At 34.1% G+C, this 23,078-nt stretch overlaps 1 protein-coding gene across 1 annotated transcript in view; it reads right to left on the bottom strand.

The window, feature by feature from the left end:
• STT3B (STT3 oligosaccharyltransferase complex catalytic subunit B) overlaps positions 1 to 23,078 on the bottom strand; it is a 97,421-nt gene that overhangs the window by 14,026 nt on the left and 60,317 nt on the right. The window contains exons 4-9 of the mRNA XM_061196453.1: positions 15,651 to 15,716; positions 13,926 to 14,025; positions 4,155 to 4,253; positions 2,894 to 3,040; positions 1,590 to 1,638; positions 50 to 204 (exon numbers count right to left, since the gene is read on the bottom strand). Coding sequence (XP_061052436.1) covers positions 50 to 204; positions 1,590 to 1,638; positions 2,894 to 3,040; positions 4,155 to 4,253; positions 13,926 to 14,025; positions 15,651 to 15,716 — 616 coding nt within the window. The remainder of the gene's footprint in view (positions 1 to 49; positions 205 to 1,589; positions 1,639 to 2,893; positions 3,041 to 4,154; positions 4,254 to 13,925; positions 14,026 to 15,650; positions 15,717 to 23,078) is intronic.

Below are 23,078 nucleotides of genomic sequence, written 5' to 3'. Positions count from 1 at the left end.
TGCAGTGATAATCTCAACAAAAATAAAGTATTTATTAAAAATCTCTTACCAAATACTCTTTCATCGTTGATATTTTTAATGCAGAACCATAGGCCTGCTGGGAAGGTACACACAAGAATATGTAGATCAAAGAAGAAAGATACCCAAGTTGTAGGTTGATGCTCAGACACTGATGCAATAATTGGAATGTGTATTTTTGCATACCTGGTATTAAAAAAAGTTAACATTATTTAAAAGTAAATGATAAAACAGGAGTTCCTTTTAGATGAATAAACTTTCTCTGATTGTAGATATGGTTCCTATCCCTACCTCTTCTTGCTTAAAACTATATTCCAATGTAACCAGCTAGAGTGGAAATAAATCTGATACACACTGGTAAAACCAAAACCAGTATGCCCCTCCTAAAATCAGAATTATCTAAGACCAGTTATAAAAGTGTTGGCTCTGACTTCTAACACAAAAATCTTTGCTCAAATAGGAATTTGTTTTGCAGTTTTAACTTAGTACTTTTCTAAGTTTGCATCAACGAGTTTCACTATCTTCTGGACTTATTACTAGCAGAAATACCTTATCCAATAAGATATCATATTGCCACAAAACCTTTCTTAACAAGGAGATGGCACAGAGGCTGGTGAGGGAAATGGAAAAGACAGGACAAATTTTCCCTGTAATTCCAAAGTGGTCAGTTAAAGTCTGAAAGCAAGAATAAGTATGACTAACAAAAATTTAACCTAGGATTTTAACCTAATCAGAATAACTAACTTCTACAACTGGGGTTTTCCCTCAAACTCTGGTGATGCAAAAGCTGATCTCTGGAAGTTTGTGTCTGTTAGCTTCAGCCATTCATACATAATTTGCTTATGCCCTTTAATTAGTCATGGGCAGGAGCCCTTTTGGTATCACACCAAAGGGCAGGCCTGTTCAATAAATTGTGGTAGGTTTTTTATTGGGCCACATGGGGAGTAACAAAAAAGACGGCATAGCAGAATCAAGGGAGAGAAGTAAATTATCACCAAGAGATATTTTCTTATCCTTAGGAAAACATTTCTTGAGATAAAAAATTATTCAGCTAATTTAAAACAAACTTTTTTACTAACTCTTTTTATAATAGCACTCTTAAAAAGCACAACAAATATTCTCTAGTATATTTGATAGGTTAAAAAATATCAAGAAACTTAGATAATGTGGTATTAAAAAGAAAGTTAAATTTTTCTTCATATCTACGGCATATAGATGCTATAACATAGCATCTATCCTTAATGATTAAAAATTAAATATTACTAACAGATGGAAACTTTGAATACATTGGTAAAAACAAAAATCAATTACTAAAATGGCACACATTACCTGAAATGTATTAACAAATAAAACTAAAATAAGGAGTTGCCCATGAACAGAAATGTGACTTACATATCACACTAAAGGTGAATTCCAAACAGGTATTATAACAGACAAAATACAACATTTACTAAACTAGTACATGCTAGATACTTTAGAAATGTTGCCCAGGTATTGACAGAGATACTAACAATAAAGAACAGATGACAAAAGGGAAATAACATGAGGGCAAATAACTTATATGCACTTACCCAGTATCCCACAATGAGTAAAACCTGCCACTCCATGGTGCAATGTAACCTTGGAAGGAAAAATGTAGAGGAAATTAATCTGCCTTTTCACTGTTTTTATGTTTATTGATTATTATGGATTAATTTAAGCTAATATGAAAAGAATTCTTGTTTTTAAAAAAATAGGTGACAATGTATTTCACACAGCTGGCAGTCAGATAAAATAAGGTTAGGGATCAAATAAAAAAAATATCCACGGACATTACATTTCCAGAGAAATACAACAAGTTGATAGATAAAATTGTAGAATGTTTTCCAATTCTCTCTTAAACCTCTAGTTGACTAGTAAAATAAAGCTAAGATATTAAGATAGCATTGGATAATTTTAAAAAGTGAGAGGTGTCCAGTATGCCAAATTTAGATAAATTACAAAGATGATTTTAATTTTTAAAAAAATTTCTTTCTTTTAAATTTATTTTTGGCTGCGTTGGATCTTCATTGCTGCGCATGGGCTTTCTCTAGTTGCATTGAGCGGGGGCTACTCCTCGTTGCGGTACACAGGCTTCTCATTGCGGTGGCTTCTCTTGTTGCGGAGCATGGGCTCTAGGCGCAAGGGCTTCAGTAGTTGTGCCTCACAGGCTCCAGAGTGCAGGCTCAGTAGTTGTGGCACACGGGCTTAGTTGCTCCGCGGCATGTGGGATCTTCGTGGACCAGGGCTCGAACTCGTGGCCCCTGCATTGGCAGGTGTACTCCCAACCACTGTGCCACCAGGGAAGTCCACAAAGATGATTTTAAACATTCGTGCCTTTTATTCCTGTCAATTAATTCTTCATGATTTTATGACGTAGGCTGGTACATTAATTTGGCATACCTTCAGAAAGAATTTGACCTGTTTCTAGGGACTAGTAAAGTCAGGATTAGAAAGTAACTCGGAATCCAGAAGCAGACTGAAACTGATTTGGTTGACTGTTTAAAAGCAGGAGATAGAGTATATGTACACAAGGGAGGGTAAACCTGCACTGTTAACACCGGAAGCTTTGAATTTTATACATTTTGGGCCTATTCATCCATCAAGAGAAGGATGCTTGAAAGTGGATTTATCAGAACCTGAAGCAGCAAAATTAAGATACTGTTAAAAAAAAAAAAATCAAAATTTGTAGTGCTATTCATATTTAAACCTCTGACTATTATTTTCATACAGTTTGTAAAGAAACCACAATATTTAACCTACTAGGATAAATGGAACATGTACAAAATTTGAAAAAGAATTACCTTTTGCAATAACCTAGAGACAAGATTCATATCCTACAGGGGATGACACCTACCTGTATAAGTCAAATAGATGACACTAAGGAACACAGCACCTGCAGCTAGTGATACACCCAAAAAGAACAGGGTCTGGAACTCTTGTTTTGTTAATCGGTCTCTCAGATACTGCAAGAAAGCATAAGCTTGCAGCAATGCAAAGACACCTAATTAAAGAAAAGGTTCATATAAGTAATCAACAAAGCATTTTTACCAAGGACATTTACAAACGTTAATTTGGAAGACCTTCTTACAATACCTTGTACCATTCATATCAAAGACTAGTCATTTGATCTGACATTACTTTTGTCAAATGACAGTTAACCAATTAATACATCCAAAAAATTCTGTTACATATTTTTTTCAAAATGATCAGACTCCCCATACACGGACCAGGCAAGAAAAATCTCATTTCAATAACTGAAGCCTATCCAGCACATTAAATTCCACCCTTTGTCCCATATTTTAGCAACATGTTTTCTAGGAAAAAAAGAAAAAAAATAAAGAAACGTCATTAAAACAATAATTCTCAGATTTACTGAAGGATACAAATGACCTGGATCAGGAGAATCCTGATATATGGTTACTGTTTATAGTTGGGTGGGAGGTAGAGATGGTTCAAGATTCTTACTGAGAATCTGATGATAAAAGCTATGGAACATCGTCTCAGAAAGTTAAATATACTGATATTTAGAAAATGCTACAAACAAAATAACTACCCACAGACTTCCTATGGATCATGCACCTTGTGATAAAGTTTTATTCACAGATCTCCCATTGTATATTGTTATTTGTGACCGAGATTAATGGTGGCAAAATGCTCTGCTTTAGGGAGAGGAATTATATTACCTTATAATCAATATGAAAGCCATTAATTCCAGTTAGTAGATACGGATAAAATATTTTAGTGAGATGTACGGAACATAAAAATGAAATGTTCCATCTAAATTTGGTAAAATGAAAACTCAGTGATACAGTAACTCAGTGTACAGATACCCTATTTAATTTATACAAAGCAAATGTTATTTAGTGTTTGCAAAAAAGGATGTTTTGCTTTTTCAAAACAGTCACAGCTGGCAAGATAGGCACTTTCAGGCACACAATATCAGAAAGTCTCCATAAACTCTATGATATTCATATTTTATAGCAGTGATGTTTTAGAACCAATATGATGAAAATTAAAAACAACTACAAAACCCCAAAAGAACCCTTCATTCCACTGAAGATCGGCCAGTCATACCTTCACAGATTCTTTAGAAGAAAGAAAAATATTTTTCATACCTGCAGCTGCCATGTGTTCACTTGTTCTGATTGGCTGGAATCCCACAAAGGGTATCTGCATGGATAATATTAAGCCCACAATATAGAAAGTGCTATATGCTATAAAGACAAAATAGGAAACAAGGATAATTTACTACTACCAATAGTACTTCAAACATAAATATATACAGAACTCATACATTTTTAACAAAGTTTTAACTGAACTTATTTTAAGAATAGAATACTGAAGTGACTATTCTATTTGATACATATTTGATGCTTAATCATACATTATAAATCGTGAAATTCTTTCTGCCATTTTAAAAAATATTATTTTAAGGAGACTGGTGCTGTTTTACTCTCCTGAAAATGGAATCAAGTTTTTTTTCAATCTATCATTAATAATCAATGACATAACCCAAGAAGCTATGTAATATATAAGTAAACACTATTCCTATTGGCATTAACCCAAAGTATGCATGACCAAATGAATACTTATCATCATCATATATGAATAGCTGCTATTGTCTCAAAAGGTTTTAAGTATTCACACCCTACTTATAGTCTCCTAATACTTTTGTACAGTACTTAACCAGTTTAAAAAAAAAAATCTTACGTCCATCCGCTAAGTTTTCTGTGATTAAAGAACAAAAGAACTAAGTACACAGAAGTCAAGCCATAAAACAGACTAGTTACTGAATTTATTAGGATCTAATAAAGGAAACTTATTTGCTCTTGGCACTGAATATACTATGTAGTATTCTTGGCTTATATCAACCTAAGTGTATAGGTAAATTGGGGAGGGGCTACAATTTGTATTACAGACTTATTTTTGCATTTCGGTGTTCACAGATCACTACCAGACAAGCTGATTACAGCGAAAGTATTTGGAATCACTGTAATTAAAAATTATTTAGAAATGAAGTTAAAACTCATGTAAAATAAGTTAATGTGAAGATTATTCCATTTATAAAGCTTATTCACATACTTTATGAAGTATAGTCAATATTTAGTTGTTGGCAAATAAAGTACTCTATTAGAAAAAAAAGACTGCAAGAGAACTGTTACAGCAGGCATATCTGTATGCTACACATTGTACAGCACAGCATATGCTTCCCTTCACTCAACTCAGCTAAGAAAGAATGCTTATTTGGGGCTTCCCTGGTGGCGCAGTAGTGGAGAGTCTGCCTGCCAATGCAGGGGACACGGGTTCGAGACCTGGTCTGGGAAGATCCCACATGCCGTGGAGCAACTGGGCCTGTGAGCCATAACTACTGAGCCTACGCACCGTGATGAAGAGTGGCCCCCGCTTGCCACAACTAGAGAAAGCCCTCGCACAGAAACGAAGACGCAACACCAACAAAAAAATAAATTAAATAAATAAATAAATAAATAAATAAAAATACCCTACAACTAACTTAAAGAACTATTTAAAAAAAATGCTTATTTGCTTTTAAAAGAAACCCATTTATAGAAGGTAAATTATGTGTTAATGGTTCAAATGTTAAGTTGTCTTCCAAGCTGTCTGATGAGAGATGACTAGTGTTAGAAAAAGGATAAGAAGCTTAAGTAAATGTAATAGGAAGGACCAATGTATAAAGTTTCTGATGACCTCAAGCTAATAGAGAACCAGCTGTCTAGAGGACGCTGCAGAAGTAACCCATCCAACAATGTACTTTCCAGACATATTAGTGTTAGAATACAATTACCCTCAATAAGACAGTGGAACACAAATGCAATGAGTTAAGTAAATATAAATAAGAATTTCTATGTCACATATATTTGAACTGTCAACCAATTTGGTTGATGGGTTATCTAATAACAGTATGTTTCTTTAACAAATCAGTCTGTGTAGACACCCAGACGAAGAGTCACAGAGGCAGAATTAGAAAAAAAAATGGGAACAAGGTCATTGTGTGACCTTGAACAACTACTTAAAAACAAAAGTTTGTTTCCTCGCAACAGAATGAGGAGTTTGGACAAGATTTGTAGATCCCTCCCCTCTTCCGCCCCAATAATAATAAGCTAAGATTCTATGATCAACAGGCCTTTTAGACACCTAGAGCTGAGAAATTAAACCCTGGAGAAATATTGAACACACAAAGCACAATTAGAGGGACTTCCCTGGTGGCGCAGTGGTTGAGAATCTGCCTGCCAATGCAGGGGATACGGGTTCAAGCCCTGGTCTGGGAAGATCCCACATGCCATGGATCAACTAAGGCCGTGAGCTACAACTACTGAACCTGTGCTCTAGAGCCCGCGAGCCACAACTACTGAGCCAGTGTGCCACAACTACTGAAGCCCACGCGCCTAGAGCCCGTGCTCCACGACAAGATAAGCCACCACAATCAGAAGCCTGCGCACCACAACAAAGAGTAGCCCCCGCTCACCTCAACTAGAGAAAGCTCGCGCGCAGCAATGAAGACCCAACGCAGCCAAAAATTAAAAAAAAAAAAAAAGGCACAATTAGAAAGGCCAAGCCTGAGAAAACCTTATGTCATTTATGTGTATTAATTATAGTTAAGTCTACTTACATTCTCTGAGGCTGGATTTCTCTTTCTTATAAACACAAATGAACACTGAATATTATATAACACTGCCACAGAATTTGGATTAGATATGACAAATGGTATACACTGAACAAAAAAGTAAAGTCTTTTAAAAAAAAACTGAGGTCAAATTCACATATAATCATTTTGAAGTGAACAATTCAGGGGCATTTAGTATATTCTCAATGTTGTACAACCACCAAACCTCTCTAGTCTCAAAACATTTTCATCATCCCAAAAGAAAACCTCATACTCACCCCATCCCCTCTATCCCAGGGCAAGGCAAACACAAATCTGCATCTGTTTCCATGGATTACTGGTTTGTTCTTTTTTGTTTGTTTCGTTTGTTCTTAATTGTAAAGGTAATGTATTGTTTAGAAAAAAAAAAAAAAAAAACAGTAAAAAGTGAAAGTCTCTAGCCCATTTACTTCCCTTTAAGCCACATTTTCCAGAAATAATCACTAGAAGGCATGGTCGGCACACATATACATGATGGGTACACACATCATACTGTCTCTTCAAATGGGACTATACTGTGCTTGGTAATATAAAAATTTCAGTGATCACTTGCCTGGAAACTATCAATGAAGTTTTCTCTCAGGGATTTGCTCAAGTTCATTTCCAGGCATATCCAAAAAGAGAAGACTAAACCTGGTAATATTCTCATTTCAGCAGTTTTATGCAACTTCACAGAGGCAATTATTGTCATTAGTGAAGAAGAAAACATTTTATAAAAAAGTAGGTGCACTAGGGCTTCCTTGGTGGCACAGTGGTTAAGAATCCGCCTGCCAGTGCAGGAGATACGGGTTCGAGCCCTGGTCCAGGAAGATCCCACATGCCGCGGAGCAACTAAGCCCGTGCGCCGCAACTACTGAGCCTGTACTCTAGAGTCCGTGAGCCACAACTACTGAAGCCCACACGCCTAGAGCCCATGCTCTGCAACAAGAGAAGCCACCGCAATGAGAAGCCCGCACACTGCCACAAAGAGTAGCCCCCGCTCGCCGCAACAAAAGAAAGCCCACGCACAGCAACAAAGACCCAACGCAGCCAAAAATAAATAAATAAAATAAATTAAAAAAAAAAAAAAAGTAGGTGCACTGGAGTTCAAGTTAATAAAAAGATGGAGATGAGTTCAAGAAAAAGAAATTCAATCTCGGCAAACATAAAAAAGGCGAGGTGGGACTTTAATTTGTAAACATTACTTTGTAAATATAGGTTAATGTCAAATAAATCTGAACTAACAGAAACAGACAAGTTCTAAACAATATTTTTCCTATAAATATTCCTCTATCCAAATTAACCTCATTTATACCTACTTACATGCACCAATGATACAAAGCTGATAAATGTGCTATATGCAATAATCCAAAGATAACCATTTCCTTTTCAGAGAACTGGATTCATGTCTTCCCTATTTTTATCTTTTTTGGATCATTGATACTGAGATGTTTACATAGGGGGATATATGTTCTACTTCACAGCACTCTTTAACACACCAATATTTCCATTGTTAAAGAAATGACAGGCCCCAAGTCACCTGGGCTAAAATCAAAACTTAATTCATAACCTTAATTGCAGTCACAACCCTCCCCAGGAATGCAATCCTAACTGGTCAGTGTGGAATTTTCTGGTCAGCACCAATGAGGTAATTCTTTCTAAACCGCCCTCACCAAAGAAAGATGAGGTAATTTGACACACAGACCCTTCCCTCCCCAATAGGTAGGTTACCTAAGCCTGAAAGGCATTTCTGTTTGTGAATTTCCTTGTCTTGCCTATAAAAATCTTTCCCTTTCTGAGGCTCTTTGGAGCTCCTTTCTACTTGGCTAGATGTGATGCCGCTCAACTTATGAATCATTCATAAAGCCAATTAAATACTTAAAATTTACTCAGTTGAATTTTGTTTTTTTAACACTATTAAATTCAGGATTGCCTGCCAAGTAATATAAAATGTCACAAGCTCATCTTGCTTTTAATACTGCCCTTCTTCTTGAACCTGTAAAATTAGATATACATCTCCATACCTCAATTTAAATCCCATTTACAAACCCATGTTTTAAAACAAAGAAAATAAGAATTAGATATACTTGAGTATTAAGAAATAGTGAAGTAACTTTCAATTCTTAAAAATAAACACAATCTCCACTGCAAAATGAAAACAAGTTTTTCTCCATTCTTTATACCAGAGCATCAAACAGTGTGTTTAAAACTTATCTCTTTAATTAATTCATTCAAATATTAAGTTTATGTCTATCATGGTCAAGACTTTCTAAAAATACAAAATCTTATTAAGATCAATCCTATCCTCTAAGAGTTAGATATCTAATTGGGGAAATCAGAGATGTACACAAATAACCACAATACAATGAAGCAAGTACATGTGACATTAGTGGAAAAAACCCTGGCTCTATAAAAACTTAGAGGGAGAGAGCTCCTCTTCTTGACATGGGCATTGAAGAGGCAGTTGACAACACCTGTACCATTCTCTAATGTTCTCAAAAGACCTCAACAACACAAACACATGGCAATCATTCTCCACCAATTCTTCCTCCGGACTCTTTATGAAATTTGACCAAACTACTATCTACATCTATCACAACCTTCTATCCATCCATCTTAACCTACTTTTCTTACCCTTTAAACCAGACGAATAAAGCTTTCCATCAAAGTAGTAAGCTCTAAGAAAACGCACAAGACCAATAATGTAGTAAATCATTTATTACATCACGACAATGTTCATCACAGTGCCATCCTGTGGAAGTACAGTTACTGGCCTTCACTACTGCAGACCATAGAGTGTGTCAGAATTCCCCCCAAATTACCATTAGGAAGATACATACGAAGTCTGTTATTCTGTTTGGTTATTTTTAACCAAAGAAAATCTCTTTGGTTTGGGACAAATAGTAATCTTCTGAAACAGAACCTAAACATCTTTTCACTCTTAAAGTACTTTATTTGTTTTGGGACATCCCTGGTGGTGCAGAGGTTAAGAATCCCCCTGCCTATGCAGAGGGCATGGGTTTGAACCCTGGTCCGGAAAGATCCCACATGCGGAGCAACTAAGCCTGTGTGCCACAACTACTGAGCCTGTGCTCTAGAGCCTGCCAGCCACAACTACTGAGCCCGCGCACCACAACTACTGAACACAGCACACCTAGAGCCCGTGCTCCACAAGAGAAGCCACTGCAATGAGAAGCCCACACACCGCAATGAAGAGTAGCCCCCGCTCGACGCAACTACAGAAAGCCTGTGCACAGCAACGAAGACCCAACGCAACCAAAATTAAAAAAATAAATAAATAAATAAATTCTTAAAAAGTACTTTATTTTTTTTTAATCCAAGGGTATGGGGTGGGACCAGATTGATACAGAGAAGAAACAAACCACTGTCCTTGACTTAAGGTGTACAAATGAATTGTTCTATAAAATAAAAGGCACTGAAAGGCCTGATTCGAGTTCCAAAAGAATGTCAAGTTTTCAAGAAGCTCCTGCTGTTCCCCAAACTAACCTTTAAGTACCTGCCTAAACAACTTACATTGACAGTACCCTTCATGCTTTTAAAGTACTGCTATACTTCCTTTTACTTAAATAAAGTTAGAAAAGGTTTTGTGAATATTATATTCCTGTTAACTTTGATCCACCATTAAATCACCTTACCATTTCTGAGTTGTTTTATCTCCTGGGTGATGATGGAAAGGTCTAGCAAAATATTCCTTTGCCATCCCCTGTCTCTCTCAACCAAAATAGTACTAACCAAAAGAAACACAGTGAGGAAATACTTTAAAATTCAACCAATTTTGCTTTATTATTAACAAATATGATTAAAGGCTTGTAAGACTGTTGAAGCTTTTGACTAATAAAGATACTTTATTACTGCTTGATTACTTGACTACTGTGAATGCTGGTAAATAAGCAGGGTGAAAAATGGTAAGAAACATATGAAATTGAAGCTCATAAGATTGCCCCCCCGCCCCCCAAAAACTAAAAATAAAAAAAACCCTCCACGGATTCTTCTCGACCAGCAGAGAGAAATACAATGACTAACTTAACAGATACACATGATGAGAAAAATAATTTTTCTTTTTCCAGGATGCTGTTCATTGCAAACTATGTAGAGAATGAGTCTTGTAAACTATTATTTTATAAGCTCTATTTGTAAAAGCAGCAAGAAGCGACTTGTTCAAAACACCTGAGTGGAGAGACAATCACAACTTTTAAAAATAGCAAATATACTTTGTACTGATACCTAAAATGAAATCAAGGATAGTACAGCAGAAAAAAAAACAAAGAAATATAATTTGAAAGTATAAGATGATGTTCCTTGGGAACTTCTAGAGCTAAATATAAACAAGGAGGGTGGGGTGGAGAATTTGAACACCATGAAATTATCTAAGACTTTGCTAATCTAACTTCATACACATCCATAACATCCCTAACCCATTTTATTTTTGTTCCCTCTGAAAAGCTCTTCTAATATTCTTATACTCTCAAGAGCCAACCAAAGCAGTGTTAACTGTATGCTTTTCTAAAGTGACCAGAGAAATCCTATTCATCAAATACAAGGTCTTTTCTCAACTCTCATCCTACTTGATCTTAGTGCTAACACTTAAGAGGACTTGGTCACTGTTCATGCTTTAAACTTTTAAGTAGAAAATACTCCCATTTGACCTCCTTAACAATGTATTTATCTGGCTACTTCTAACTCTTCCTTTAGTTCTTCCTCTTCCTGATTCAGGGGCATTTCACAAAAGTCTATCCTTCAATCTTCTCCCTAACTCTGTTCTCCTGACCATTACATTTTCAGGACCCCAATTTTTTAAATTAAACAAAGAAATTCTTAGTTCCTCCCCATAACCATTTAACTTAAAATGTTTTTCCTTGTATAGTTCCAAAACAAAAAGCCGAGAGTTATTGTTTAATCTGTCATCTTCTTTTCTGTATTCCAATGATTGTTTACAGTGTTTTCAGGGTAAAGAGATTTATCATAGGTTGATATATTTCCCCAGTAAGGTATTTATTTATATGGCAGGCACACAGTTACAGTGATTTTTTTGCATTACGGGCTATGGAGCCAAAATATCTAAGTTCAGGCTTCAGCGCCATTACTAGCTACATGATTTTGAGCAAATTATGTCTTCTCTTGTTTCCTCATCTGTAAAATGAGGATAGTAATAGTACCTATCCTCACAGTGTGGTTATGAAGACTAAATGAGTTAAATACATGTGAAGAAATTAGGACAGTTTGTGCTATGTAACAAGAACTTGATACATACAGATGTACTATTTCAGTGGTGATTGTTATAAAGTATGCTGAAATGGTAAATATAATTAATATACTCTAACTTTTTAAAATTGATATAATTTGTACTAAAAAAAAAAAACCTATCCTTTTAAAATGCACCATTGAGTGGTTTTTATTATATTCACAAAGCTGTGTAACTATCACCACTGTCTAATTCCAGAACATTTGCTCACCCCCAAAAGAAACCCCCTACCCATTAGCAGTCACTCCTCTACTCCCCAGACCCCTGGCAACCACTAAATCAACTTCCTGTCTCTAATCTGCTTGCTGTCTTTATGGATTTGCCTGCACTGGACACTTCATACAAAAAGAATCCTACAGTATATGGCCTTTTGTGCCTGGCTTATTTTACTTAGCACAATGTTTTCAAGGCTCATGATGTAGCATGTTATCAGTACTTTATTCCTTTTCATTGCCAAATAATATTCCATTGCATGGATGTACCACACTTTATCCATTCATCAGTTGATGGACATTGGTTTGTCTTCACTTTTTGGCTATCACGAATAATCAATGCTGCTATGAATGTTACAGTACAAGTTTTCGTGTAAATATATATTTTCTTTTTTCTTTTTTTTTTTAGTTGTGGCCCACTGGCTTAGTTGCTCCATGGCACATAGGATCTTCCCGGACCAGGGATCGAACCCATGTCCCCTGCATTGGCAGGCGAATTCTTAACCACTACGTCACCAGGGAAGTCCCAGAATCGTAGTCTCCCTTTTAATATACCTTAATCCCAAAGAATCCACGGAAAATTGTTACAGAAAATAAGACAATAAAATATTGTAAGGACTATAACAGAAGCATATAGTACACAGTTCACAGAGATACATCCTAAGCAGTTACAAAGTAAATATATATTTTCAATTCTCTTAGGTATATACCTAGGAGTAGAATTGTGGGTCACACGGTAACTCTATGATTAAATTTTTGAGAAACTGCCAAACTACTGTTTTTTAATCAAGTAAATAAGATTTATATCTTTTTGTTACTGTTTTCCAACATTATTATAATGGAATTATATTATTTTACTAAGACACTGGTTTCAGATCATAACTTCTCTGTGATTAATTCAACCCAAAGAAGTTCTGTCTCTCTCATAGAAAATGCGCTCTAAGATTTGAGACATCATCTATTACTAAGCATCTTATTCAAAAGATTTGTTTTAAAACCTGTAGAGCAAATTAAAATTGTGTAGAGAAAATACTCAGTCTCTACTAGGGTCCGAATGTTTGTTTCTCCCCAGAATTCAATGCTGAAAACCTAATGCCCATGGAAATGGTATTAGGAGGTAGCCTTTGGGAGGTGATTAGGTAATGAGGGCTCCAAGGGAGCAGTACCCTTTTAAAAGAGGCCCCAGAGAGCTTGCTCATTCCTTCTATCAGGTGGGGACAAAGAAGGTACCAGCTGTGGAACAGGAAAACAGCCCTCACAAGAATGTGAGCATTCTGGTGCCTTGATTTTGGATTTTCTGGCCTCCAAAACTGAGAAATAAATTTCTATTGTTTATAAACTACTCAGTCTCTGGTATTTTGTTATAGCAGCTAGAATGGACTAAGACAGTCCGTTGTATATTATACAGAAAGAGCTTTCAAAAGTTTATTAAACTGTTAAGGATCCTTAATCTCTTACAGTGAGTAAGCTGAATTTGAACAAAGTGTATATGTGAATGATAGAAATGCCCATTCCCCCGAATTAAAAAAAAAGGTTGACAAATATTAAATCTAGACTGATTTCGACAAAAACTCATTAAGGGAAAGTTGATAACAACATACTTAGTAAAAATGCCTGACCCTCCTTATTAATACAAAAAGCAAAATAAATCTAAAATTATTTTTACCTCCTCATGAATACTACTAACCTAACAGAAATGTCTGTTCAATGAAAAGAACGTATATGAAACACCTCTTAGAAGTTGACAGCTATCAGAAGTCAAATCACTTACCTATGTAGACTCTTTTGCTGTATCTCTGCATTAGTAACAACACAAATACATGCAGTGGAATAAGGTTGATAATAAACACATAACCACCCCAAGCAGAGACCTATGAGTAAAGAAATGCTAAGTTAAATAATTTATATACTTGCTTTTAAAAATAGATAAGTTTTGTGACGACATGTCATGACAGTCTAAACATATAATAAGCAAATATAAACACTAGGATTTTTAGCAATTTTGAGATGCTTAAAAATGGATTTGTAACCTACAAATAACCTATATTCTTTATTTTTATTGATAAGTAACAACACAATACCATAAATCCAATACACTTTTATATATTCACTGGAGAAATGGTCAAATTAAATTAAACTTATAAGAACACTGAGAACAATATAATTTGTGAATTGGCAATAAAAAGACTGTCATGGAGATAGACTTTTAGAATATAGATCATAAATTTTTAAAAGAAAAAAAACCCTTTTACTCCCTCCATTTTTGATGATAAATACATTGCAAGAAACTTCACTAAGAATAAGAACAATGGATGTTAGCATTAGTCAACAACTAAAAGGAATACTCAGATGATCTGGATGTGCTTTGTGATCCTCAAGACAAAAGGTGCTACCTTGGGTATAAATTTCTTCCTACCAATGGATACAAATCAAGATCCCAGTTTAATGTTTAGCCTGTAGCACAAAATTAGAATAATTCTATTTACCAGACAATTGAGTATGTTATGTTCTGGTCTAAATCAATAAAGATTCTAAAGATTATGTTTATTCCAAACCAATACAATTTATTAAGTACATTCAGTAATAGGCAATAAGGTCAGTCAAGATCAAAGTTCTTGCATGTTCTCTAATAACTAAAAGCTTAAAAGAACCATTTGTACCAACAGTCACCTTAGGAGACTATATGTTAACATACATGTTCTAACAATGCTGCCCTTGTCTAAAATATATAAAAACAATTTAAAAGAAATGGCCTTCAGTTTACAATTCATATAAGAACACCAGTTTACTGCTACAGTCATATGCTATTTTTCACCAAAGACAACATTACTCTGGTTGAGTTCCAGTTCTAACTGAAGGACTTCTGGTTATTTCCAAAATTTCAGTCTAAACTTGAAAGAGAATGGGTTTGCTATTATTGAGTACAACTGCACAGAATGTGTCCTAACCTTTAACCACTTTAAAACGGGCATGGATAATATGGAAGCACAAATTCCATGACATTTGTTTAAGAAACAAAAAAAAGTTACTTAAGATTATTATTAATTTTCAGCATAAGACTACTATATAGGCTGTGGTGTGGAAAAGAACGGCAGGAGATTAAAGAGGTAATACTGAACCCCAATCTTAAGTAATCTGTTGAAAAAAATTATGTTAAGTAGTTTACAGGTTAACCTAGAGAATGTGACCATTATTTAGGAAAAGTTGTACATTTGAAAGAAAAGTTTTTGTTTCACTTGCTGCAAGTATTACGGTTGAGGGGTTGAGTATTAGCCCTCCCCACTAAAGTAAAAGTCCATACCAGGCCCTGAAGGTGGGAGTAGGAAAGAGAGTGGTAGTAAGGAAAGAGAATACATTAAACAAAAGATCTTAAAGACTGCAGGAGAAACGAAGTGGAGAAGTAGCCCTGGCTGAGAGGGGAATGATGAAGAGGAGGCACTGATCCAGCTGCCAAAGACTTGTTTGCCCTCATGTAGTTTGAAACATGAAATCTTACCATATAGAAATATGACAAGCAGCAGCACATCGTCCAAAAAACTGACCCAGTTTTTACAGATTTTACCTAAAAAACAAACAAGCAACTGATATAATAAAGTTTATAAATGTTCCTGCTGAATGAAAAAAGGTTAAATGTTTAGTAAACCTGTATTACAAAAAGCAAAGATTATTTTTTAAAAAGAGTAATGAGGTTATACAGATACTTGGATCCACTTAATATATATTACATTTATAACACTGGACAGTAGTCATACATTTTAGGAATAGCTTTGATTTTTTTTTTTTTTTTAGTTATATAGTTTTTAGTAAAAAGAATCATCTTAAAAGGAACTTCTATTTTTCCATTTGTTATATTTTCTATCTTAAAATGATTAATATCAACAAATTAAGATTTTTAACTAAAGAATAAATTTGTTCAGTAAGTCTACATTTTTATATGGTAGGTTTGCTTAGACATAACACCTTAATCTGTACTTTTTCTTCATCTGAATGTGATCATCTATATCTCACATATAATTATGAGCATCCATTTTTGAAAACTTATCATTATCTAGAAATTTTCAGATACCACAATCATATCTTCAATAAATTTATATTCTTAAAATTTCTAGAAGGCCTAATGATATGTCAGTAAAATTCTCAATTACTCTGAACTGGAAAGACAATGTGCAATAAATGAAGGTTCAAAAAGTTGACATATCTCTATTGTCTTAAAAAAACTAATCAAAGAGTTTACATGCTCATTTGAAAAATCAAAATATATTAGCACCTTCAGAAAACAGAATTTAAAATTTTAGAAACATAAGCTCTAAATACTTATGCCAAGAGCAAAGGGTCATCTTTAAGATGAATTGAGTAAGAAATGATAGACGTAAGTCCCATTATAAGTAATTCTGTATTAAACATTATAGGTAATTCTGTATTAAAAGAGTTATCTCCATGTTCAAATTTAACAGTATGCTTTCTATAGAGCTTATTTCAAGGAATTCTTCACTTTCAAAATGGGCTTCTATTTCTGTTAGTACATTAAAACAAACTACAAGTGACGTCCAATCTTTGGGGAAATTGTAAAACAAACAAAAACAAAACAAAAAAAAGGAAGGGAGGGAGAGAGGAAGAAAAGAGAAAACACTCTTAGTTTTACAGCACTTAGAGCTGTATGAGACTTCTAACAGACTATGAAACACTGTTTTGAATTCAATGTTACAGTGCACATGTGTGACAAAATACACTCCAATCTCCTCCCCCAAACCATGCCAAATTTGACAAGGTTTACCTTTGGACAGGGTCAAATAACAAGGTGGGTCCTATTCTAAAACGTGAATAGGGGAGGGAGTATATTAAAATATTGAAAAATTTAAAAGTGAGAAAATTACAACCCTGGAATTTGTGTTATAACTTTATTCATAAACTAAAAGCCACTGAATTGTATACTTTAAAAGGGTAAATTTTATGGTATGCAAATATTATTTCTAAAAAAAATCTGTGCAGTGCAGCTAAAACAGCACTTAGAGGGAAACTTATACCTTTAAGTGCTTGTATTAGAAGAGATGATCTCAAATGACTAATTTATAATCTAGAAAAATTAAAGCCAAAACTGAGAAATAAAATAATGAAAAGAGATAACCATGTACATGCATCAGAAGACTTCATATTAAGATAACAATTCTCCCCAAACTATCTATAGATTTAATGTACTCCCAATAAAAGCAGAAATCTCAACTCATTTGGGTAGATGTTGATAAGCCAATTTAAAATTTATATGAAGCAAAGGACTAGGAACAGCCAAAATAATTATGAAAAAGAGGAACAAAGTTAAATCACTCACGCTACCTGATTTCAAGACAACACGGTGTAGGATAGATATATAGAGATCTCAATAAAACAGAAGAATCCCAAAATAGACTGACGTGTATACAGTCAACCTATTCTGACAAGGCTATCAAAGTAAGTAATTCAGTGGAGAAAGGAGAGTCTTTTCAACAATGATGTTCGAATGATGGGTATCAATATCCTCCCCAAAGAGAACCTCAGCCCTTTTCTTGCACCACAGACCATAATCAACTTGAAACAGATAACAGATCTTAATGTAAAACCTAAAACTATTGAGTTTCTAGAAGTAAAAACATGAGAAAATGTTTGTAACTTTGGGGTAGGCTAAGATTTCTTAGATGACACACCAAAAGCAAGATCCATAAAAAAGAAAATGATAAAGTGGACTTGATCAAAATTAAAAATTTCTACTTAGAAAGATATGTTAAAAAAATAAAGACAAGCCACATACTGGGAAAAAATGTTTGCAAAACACACATCTATCTGATAAAGGACTTATTTCCAGAATACATAAAGAACTCTTACAACTCAGTAATAAAAAGTCAAACAGCCCAACCAAAACATAGGCAAAAGATATGAACAGACATTTCACCAAAGAAGAAAAGGAATGGGAAATAAGTACATGAAAAGATAATATTAGTCATTGGGGAAAAGCAAGTTAAAACCATGGGATACCACTACAAAACTGTTAAATCTGAACAAACTATGTACTGGTGATGCAAACAAAATAAATGCAACTCTTCATACTCTGATGAAGGGAATGCAAAATGATAGTCACTTGCAAAAACCACTTGGCAGCTTTTTATAAAATTAAACATGTAGTTATTTTACAAACCAGCAATCCCACACCTAGGCATTTATTCAAGAGAAATACTAATTTATTCCATATGAAGACCTGTATGCAAATATTTATAGCCTCTTTATTCATAATTACTAAAAGCTGGAAAACAAAATAAATTATAGCACATCCATACAACAGAATACTACTCAGCAATAAAATGTAACAAACTACTAAAACATGCAACAACATAGATGACTCTCAGAAGTATTATGCTACATGAAGTAAGTCAGACACAAAGGACCACCCCATACTATCTGCTTCTATAACATGGCATTCTGGAAAAGAAACTCCCAGAGACATACAGACAGAAATCAGATCTGTGGTTGCAAGTAATACGGGTTAAGGAGAGGATTGATTACAAAGGCACAGGAGGAAACTTAAAAAAAAACCCAAAACCCCACAACTATAGGAGGCAATATGGTAATAAGTATTATTCTAAGTACTATTCTATCGCACTAGCTCTGTTTTTGGTGACAGTAACAACAGAAGTAATAACAAACATGTACTCATCACTTTCTGTGTTCCTACAATGTTCTATACCTTTACATGCATTAACTTATTTAAACCATATGAGGTAGGTACTATTATTACTTCCATTTTATAGTTGATGAAATAGATATTCGGGAGGTTTAAACAACCCCAAGTGATAGAACTGGAATTCAAACAAACAGGAAGATGATCCAAGAAAAACAAAACAGTGAAACAAACAAATATTTGAAACTATAATCAAAGACAACTTTCCAGAAATAAAAATTATCAATATACATGTTGAAAGGGGTCATCATTACCAGAAGTGTCAACTTTGGGACATATACTAGGAAATTTATTAGACTTCAATGCTATAGAGAAAAAACTAATTATTACTTCAGGAAAAAAAGATCATGTTTGTTATGAAACACATAAAATTAGGTTCTTGACAATAACAAAGCAAAATGATAATAGTACAACAATTCCAAGAAATTCAAGTAAAGAACAAATGACCTAGACCTTTCCATCTAGCCAAACTCTCATATATGACACAATAAAAAAAGAGATTTAAACATGCTAGGACTTGAGGAATATGATACTCATGGGCCTTCCCTGAGGAGTCCAATTAGAGGAATACCTTCATCCAACTGAAAGATATCATGTATAAAAAATGTATAAATAACATTAATATACAAAATACTATGTACTAGTATATAGTATAAAATATATTACATACTTAATAACATGTATTACATGTTAATATATAACAAAAGCCATACATGAAAAACCCACAGCAAACATATTCAATGGTGAAAGACTGAAGTTTTTCCTCTATGATCAGGAACAAGACAAGGATGCCTACTTTCACCACCTCTATTCAACATAGTACTTGAAGCTCTAGCCAGAGCAATTAGGCAAGAAAAACAAATAAAAGGCATCCAAATTGGAAAGGAAGACATAACATCACCCCTGTTCACAGATATGATCTCATAGGGAGAAAGCTCTAGATTCCACATACACAAAAAACTGTTAGAGCTAATAAATGAACTCAGCAAAATAGCAAGATAGAAAATCAACACACAGAAATCAGTTGCATTTCTATACTCTAACAATGAACAATGCAAAAAGGAAATTACAAAAAAATTTCCAATAGCATCAAAAAGAATAAAATACAAGTTAACTAATGAAGTAAAAGACTTGTATGATGAAAACTATAAAACACTGTTTAAAGAAAACATAAATAAATGGAAACATCCCATGGTCATTCATAGACTGGAGGATGACAATACTACCCAAAGTGATCTACAGAGTCAATGCAATCCATATCAAAATCCAATGATTTTTTTTCTTTGCAGAAGTAAAAAACCCACCCTAAAATTCATATGGAATCTCAAGGGACCCCTAATAGCCAAAAGAATCCCGAAAAGAACAATGAAGACAGAGGACAAACATTTCTTGATTTTAAAACTTACTACAAAGCTAAAGTAATCAAACAGTGTGGTGCTGGCATAAAGACATACATATAATACATACAGACCAATGGAACAAAATAAAGAACCCAGAAATAAACCTTTGCATATATGGTCAAATGATTTTCAATAAGGGTGCCAAGTCCTCTCAATGGGGAAAGGACAGTCCCTTCAGCAAACAGTGCTGGGGAAACTAGATATCAATGTGCAAAATAATGAAGTTGGACCCTTACCTAACAGCATATACAAAAACTAACTCAAATACACCTAAATGTTAGACCTAAAACTATAAAACTCTTAGAAGAAAACACAGGGCAAAAGCTTCATGCCATTAGATTTGGCAATGATCTCTTGGATATGACACCAAAGGCACAGCAATAAAAGAAAAAATAGACAAATTGGACTTCATGAAAAATTAAAAATTTTGTGACTCAAAGACAATATTAACAGAGTGAAAAAGGCAATCCATAGAATGGGAGAAAACATTTGCAAATCATGTATCTTATAAAGGATTACTATTGAGAATATATTGAGAACTCCTAAAACTCATCAACCAAAAACCAAAATATCCAATTCAAAACTGGGCAAGGGACTTGAGTAAACATTTCTCCAAAGATATACAAATGGCCATTAACCACATGAAAAGATGCTCAACCTCACTGATCACTAGAGAAATGCAAATCAAAACTACAATGAGCTATCACCTCAAACCTGTTAAGACGGCTTACTATCCAAAACAAACAAACAAACAAAAAAGTGTTGATGTGGATGTGAAGAAATTAGAACCCTTGTGTACTGCTAATAGGAATGTAAAATAGTACAGCTGCTACAGAAAACAATATGGTGGTTCCTCAAAAAATTGAAAATAGAATTACCACATGATCTGGCAATTTCACTTCTGGGTATATACCCCAAAGAATTGAAAGCAAGGTCTTTAAGAGATATCTGTATACCTATGTTCATAGCAACATACTCATAATAGCTAAAGCATGGAAGCAACCAAAGTGTCCATCAACAAATGAATGGGTAAACAAAAGGTGGTATATAAATACAATGGAACATTATTTCAGCCTTAAAAAAGGAAGGAAATTCTGACATATGCCACAGCATGGATGAACCTTGAGGACATTACTCTAAGTGAAATAAGCCAGTCACAAAAAGACAAAAACTGTATGATTCCACTTACATGAAATACTTAGGAGAGCTGTCAAAATCACAGAGACAGAAAGTAGAATGGTGGTTGTCAGGGGCTGGGGAAAGTTAAAATGGGGGATTATTGTTTAATGGATATAGTTTCAAGTTTTACAAGATGAAAAACTATGGTGATGGATGGTGGTGGTGATTGCACAACATTATGATCTATTTAACACCACTGGACTCTACACTTAACAAATAGTTAAGATGGTAAATTTTATGTTACATGTATTTTATCACAATTAAAAAAACACAAAAAAAAACAAAAGCAACAACCATGAGATACCACTTCATACCAACAGGCAAATAAAACAAAAAAACTAGAAAAAAAACAAGTATTGGCGAGGATTAGGAGAAATTAAAACCCTCATACATTGCCAGTGGAAATGTAAAATGGGGAAACCACTGTGGGAAACAGTCTGGCAGTTCCTCAAAAAGTTAATCACAAAGTTATCATGTCAACCAATAATTCCACTCTTAGGTATATATGGAAGAGAAATGAAAATACATGTCCCCATAAAAACTTGTACACAAATGTCATTAGCAGCATTATTCATAATAGTCAATGTCATCAACTAATGGTGGATTTAAAAAATGTGGTATTATCCATACAATGGATTATTCAGCCATAAAAAGGAAGTACTGATACATGTCAAAAATATGAATGATTATGCTAAGGGAATGAAGCCATACATAAAAGGTCACATTTTTTAATGTGGGTTTTATTTACATGAAATGTCCAGAATAGGTAAGTCTTCAAACAGAAATTAAATTAATGGAGGAAAGGCAGAATTGGGAGGTACAAGGTTTCTTTAGGGGGTGATAAAATGTTCTGTAGGTACACAGAGGATACTAAAAACCACTGAACTGTACGTTTTAAAATGGCTGAAATAGTGAATTTATGTTACATGAATTTGGCTCAATTTCTTAAAGTGAAATTTTAAAAAATGTTGAAAGGTAATTAACATGCCAGTTAAGGCACTCCTGCAATGATTCAGACTCATGCTATGTTAAAAGAATATAAAGAATAAAAAAACTATATAAACAATACCACTTTTGCATTTCATAAAAGCATACAAAGTTTAAAAAATATGACAAAATGCAAATGTAGTAACACCTGGGTGATGGCTTCTTTACATTAGTTTTCTGTTTCTAAATTTCCAACATACAGAATATATTATTTTAAAAATTTATTACAAAATGTTTCAAACATATAGAAGAGTAGAGAATAATAGCCATCCAGACTTCCAAATGCAAATACATCATATATTTGCTTTGGATGATTTTATTTAAAAAAATTTTTTTTTTTTTACGACAGAGTTGAACCTCCCTTCATACTTTCTTCCTCAATATCACCCACCCATACTCAGGAGTAACCACTATCATAAAGTTGGTATATATATGGATAAATGCCATATTTTTATACTTTCATTATAAATAGGTATAAACAAACAGTACACAATATGGTTTGTACTATTTAAAATTACTGTATGTATTCTACCTCAACTTATTTTTCCATTTGGCATTATACTGTCAAGCTCCATCCATTCATATGTATTGTCAAGATATATACTTAATATGTAATTTAAATTCTATTAGTTAAAAGACCTCAAAAGGATGT

Source organism: Eubalaena glacialis, chromosome 7 (genome assembly GCF_028564815.1).
Source record: "Eubalaena glacialis isolate mEubGla1 chromosome 7, mEubGla1.1.hap2.+ XY, whole genome shotgun sequence".
Classification (NCBI taxonomy): Eukaryota; Metazoa; Chordata; class Mammalia; order Artiodactyla; family Balaenidae; genus Eubalaena; species Eubalaena glacialis.
The sequence above is the reverse complement of the archived record's forward strand: the minus strand, read 5'-3'. Positions and strand labels throughout refer to the sequence as shown.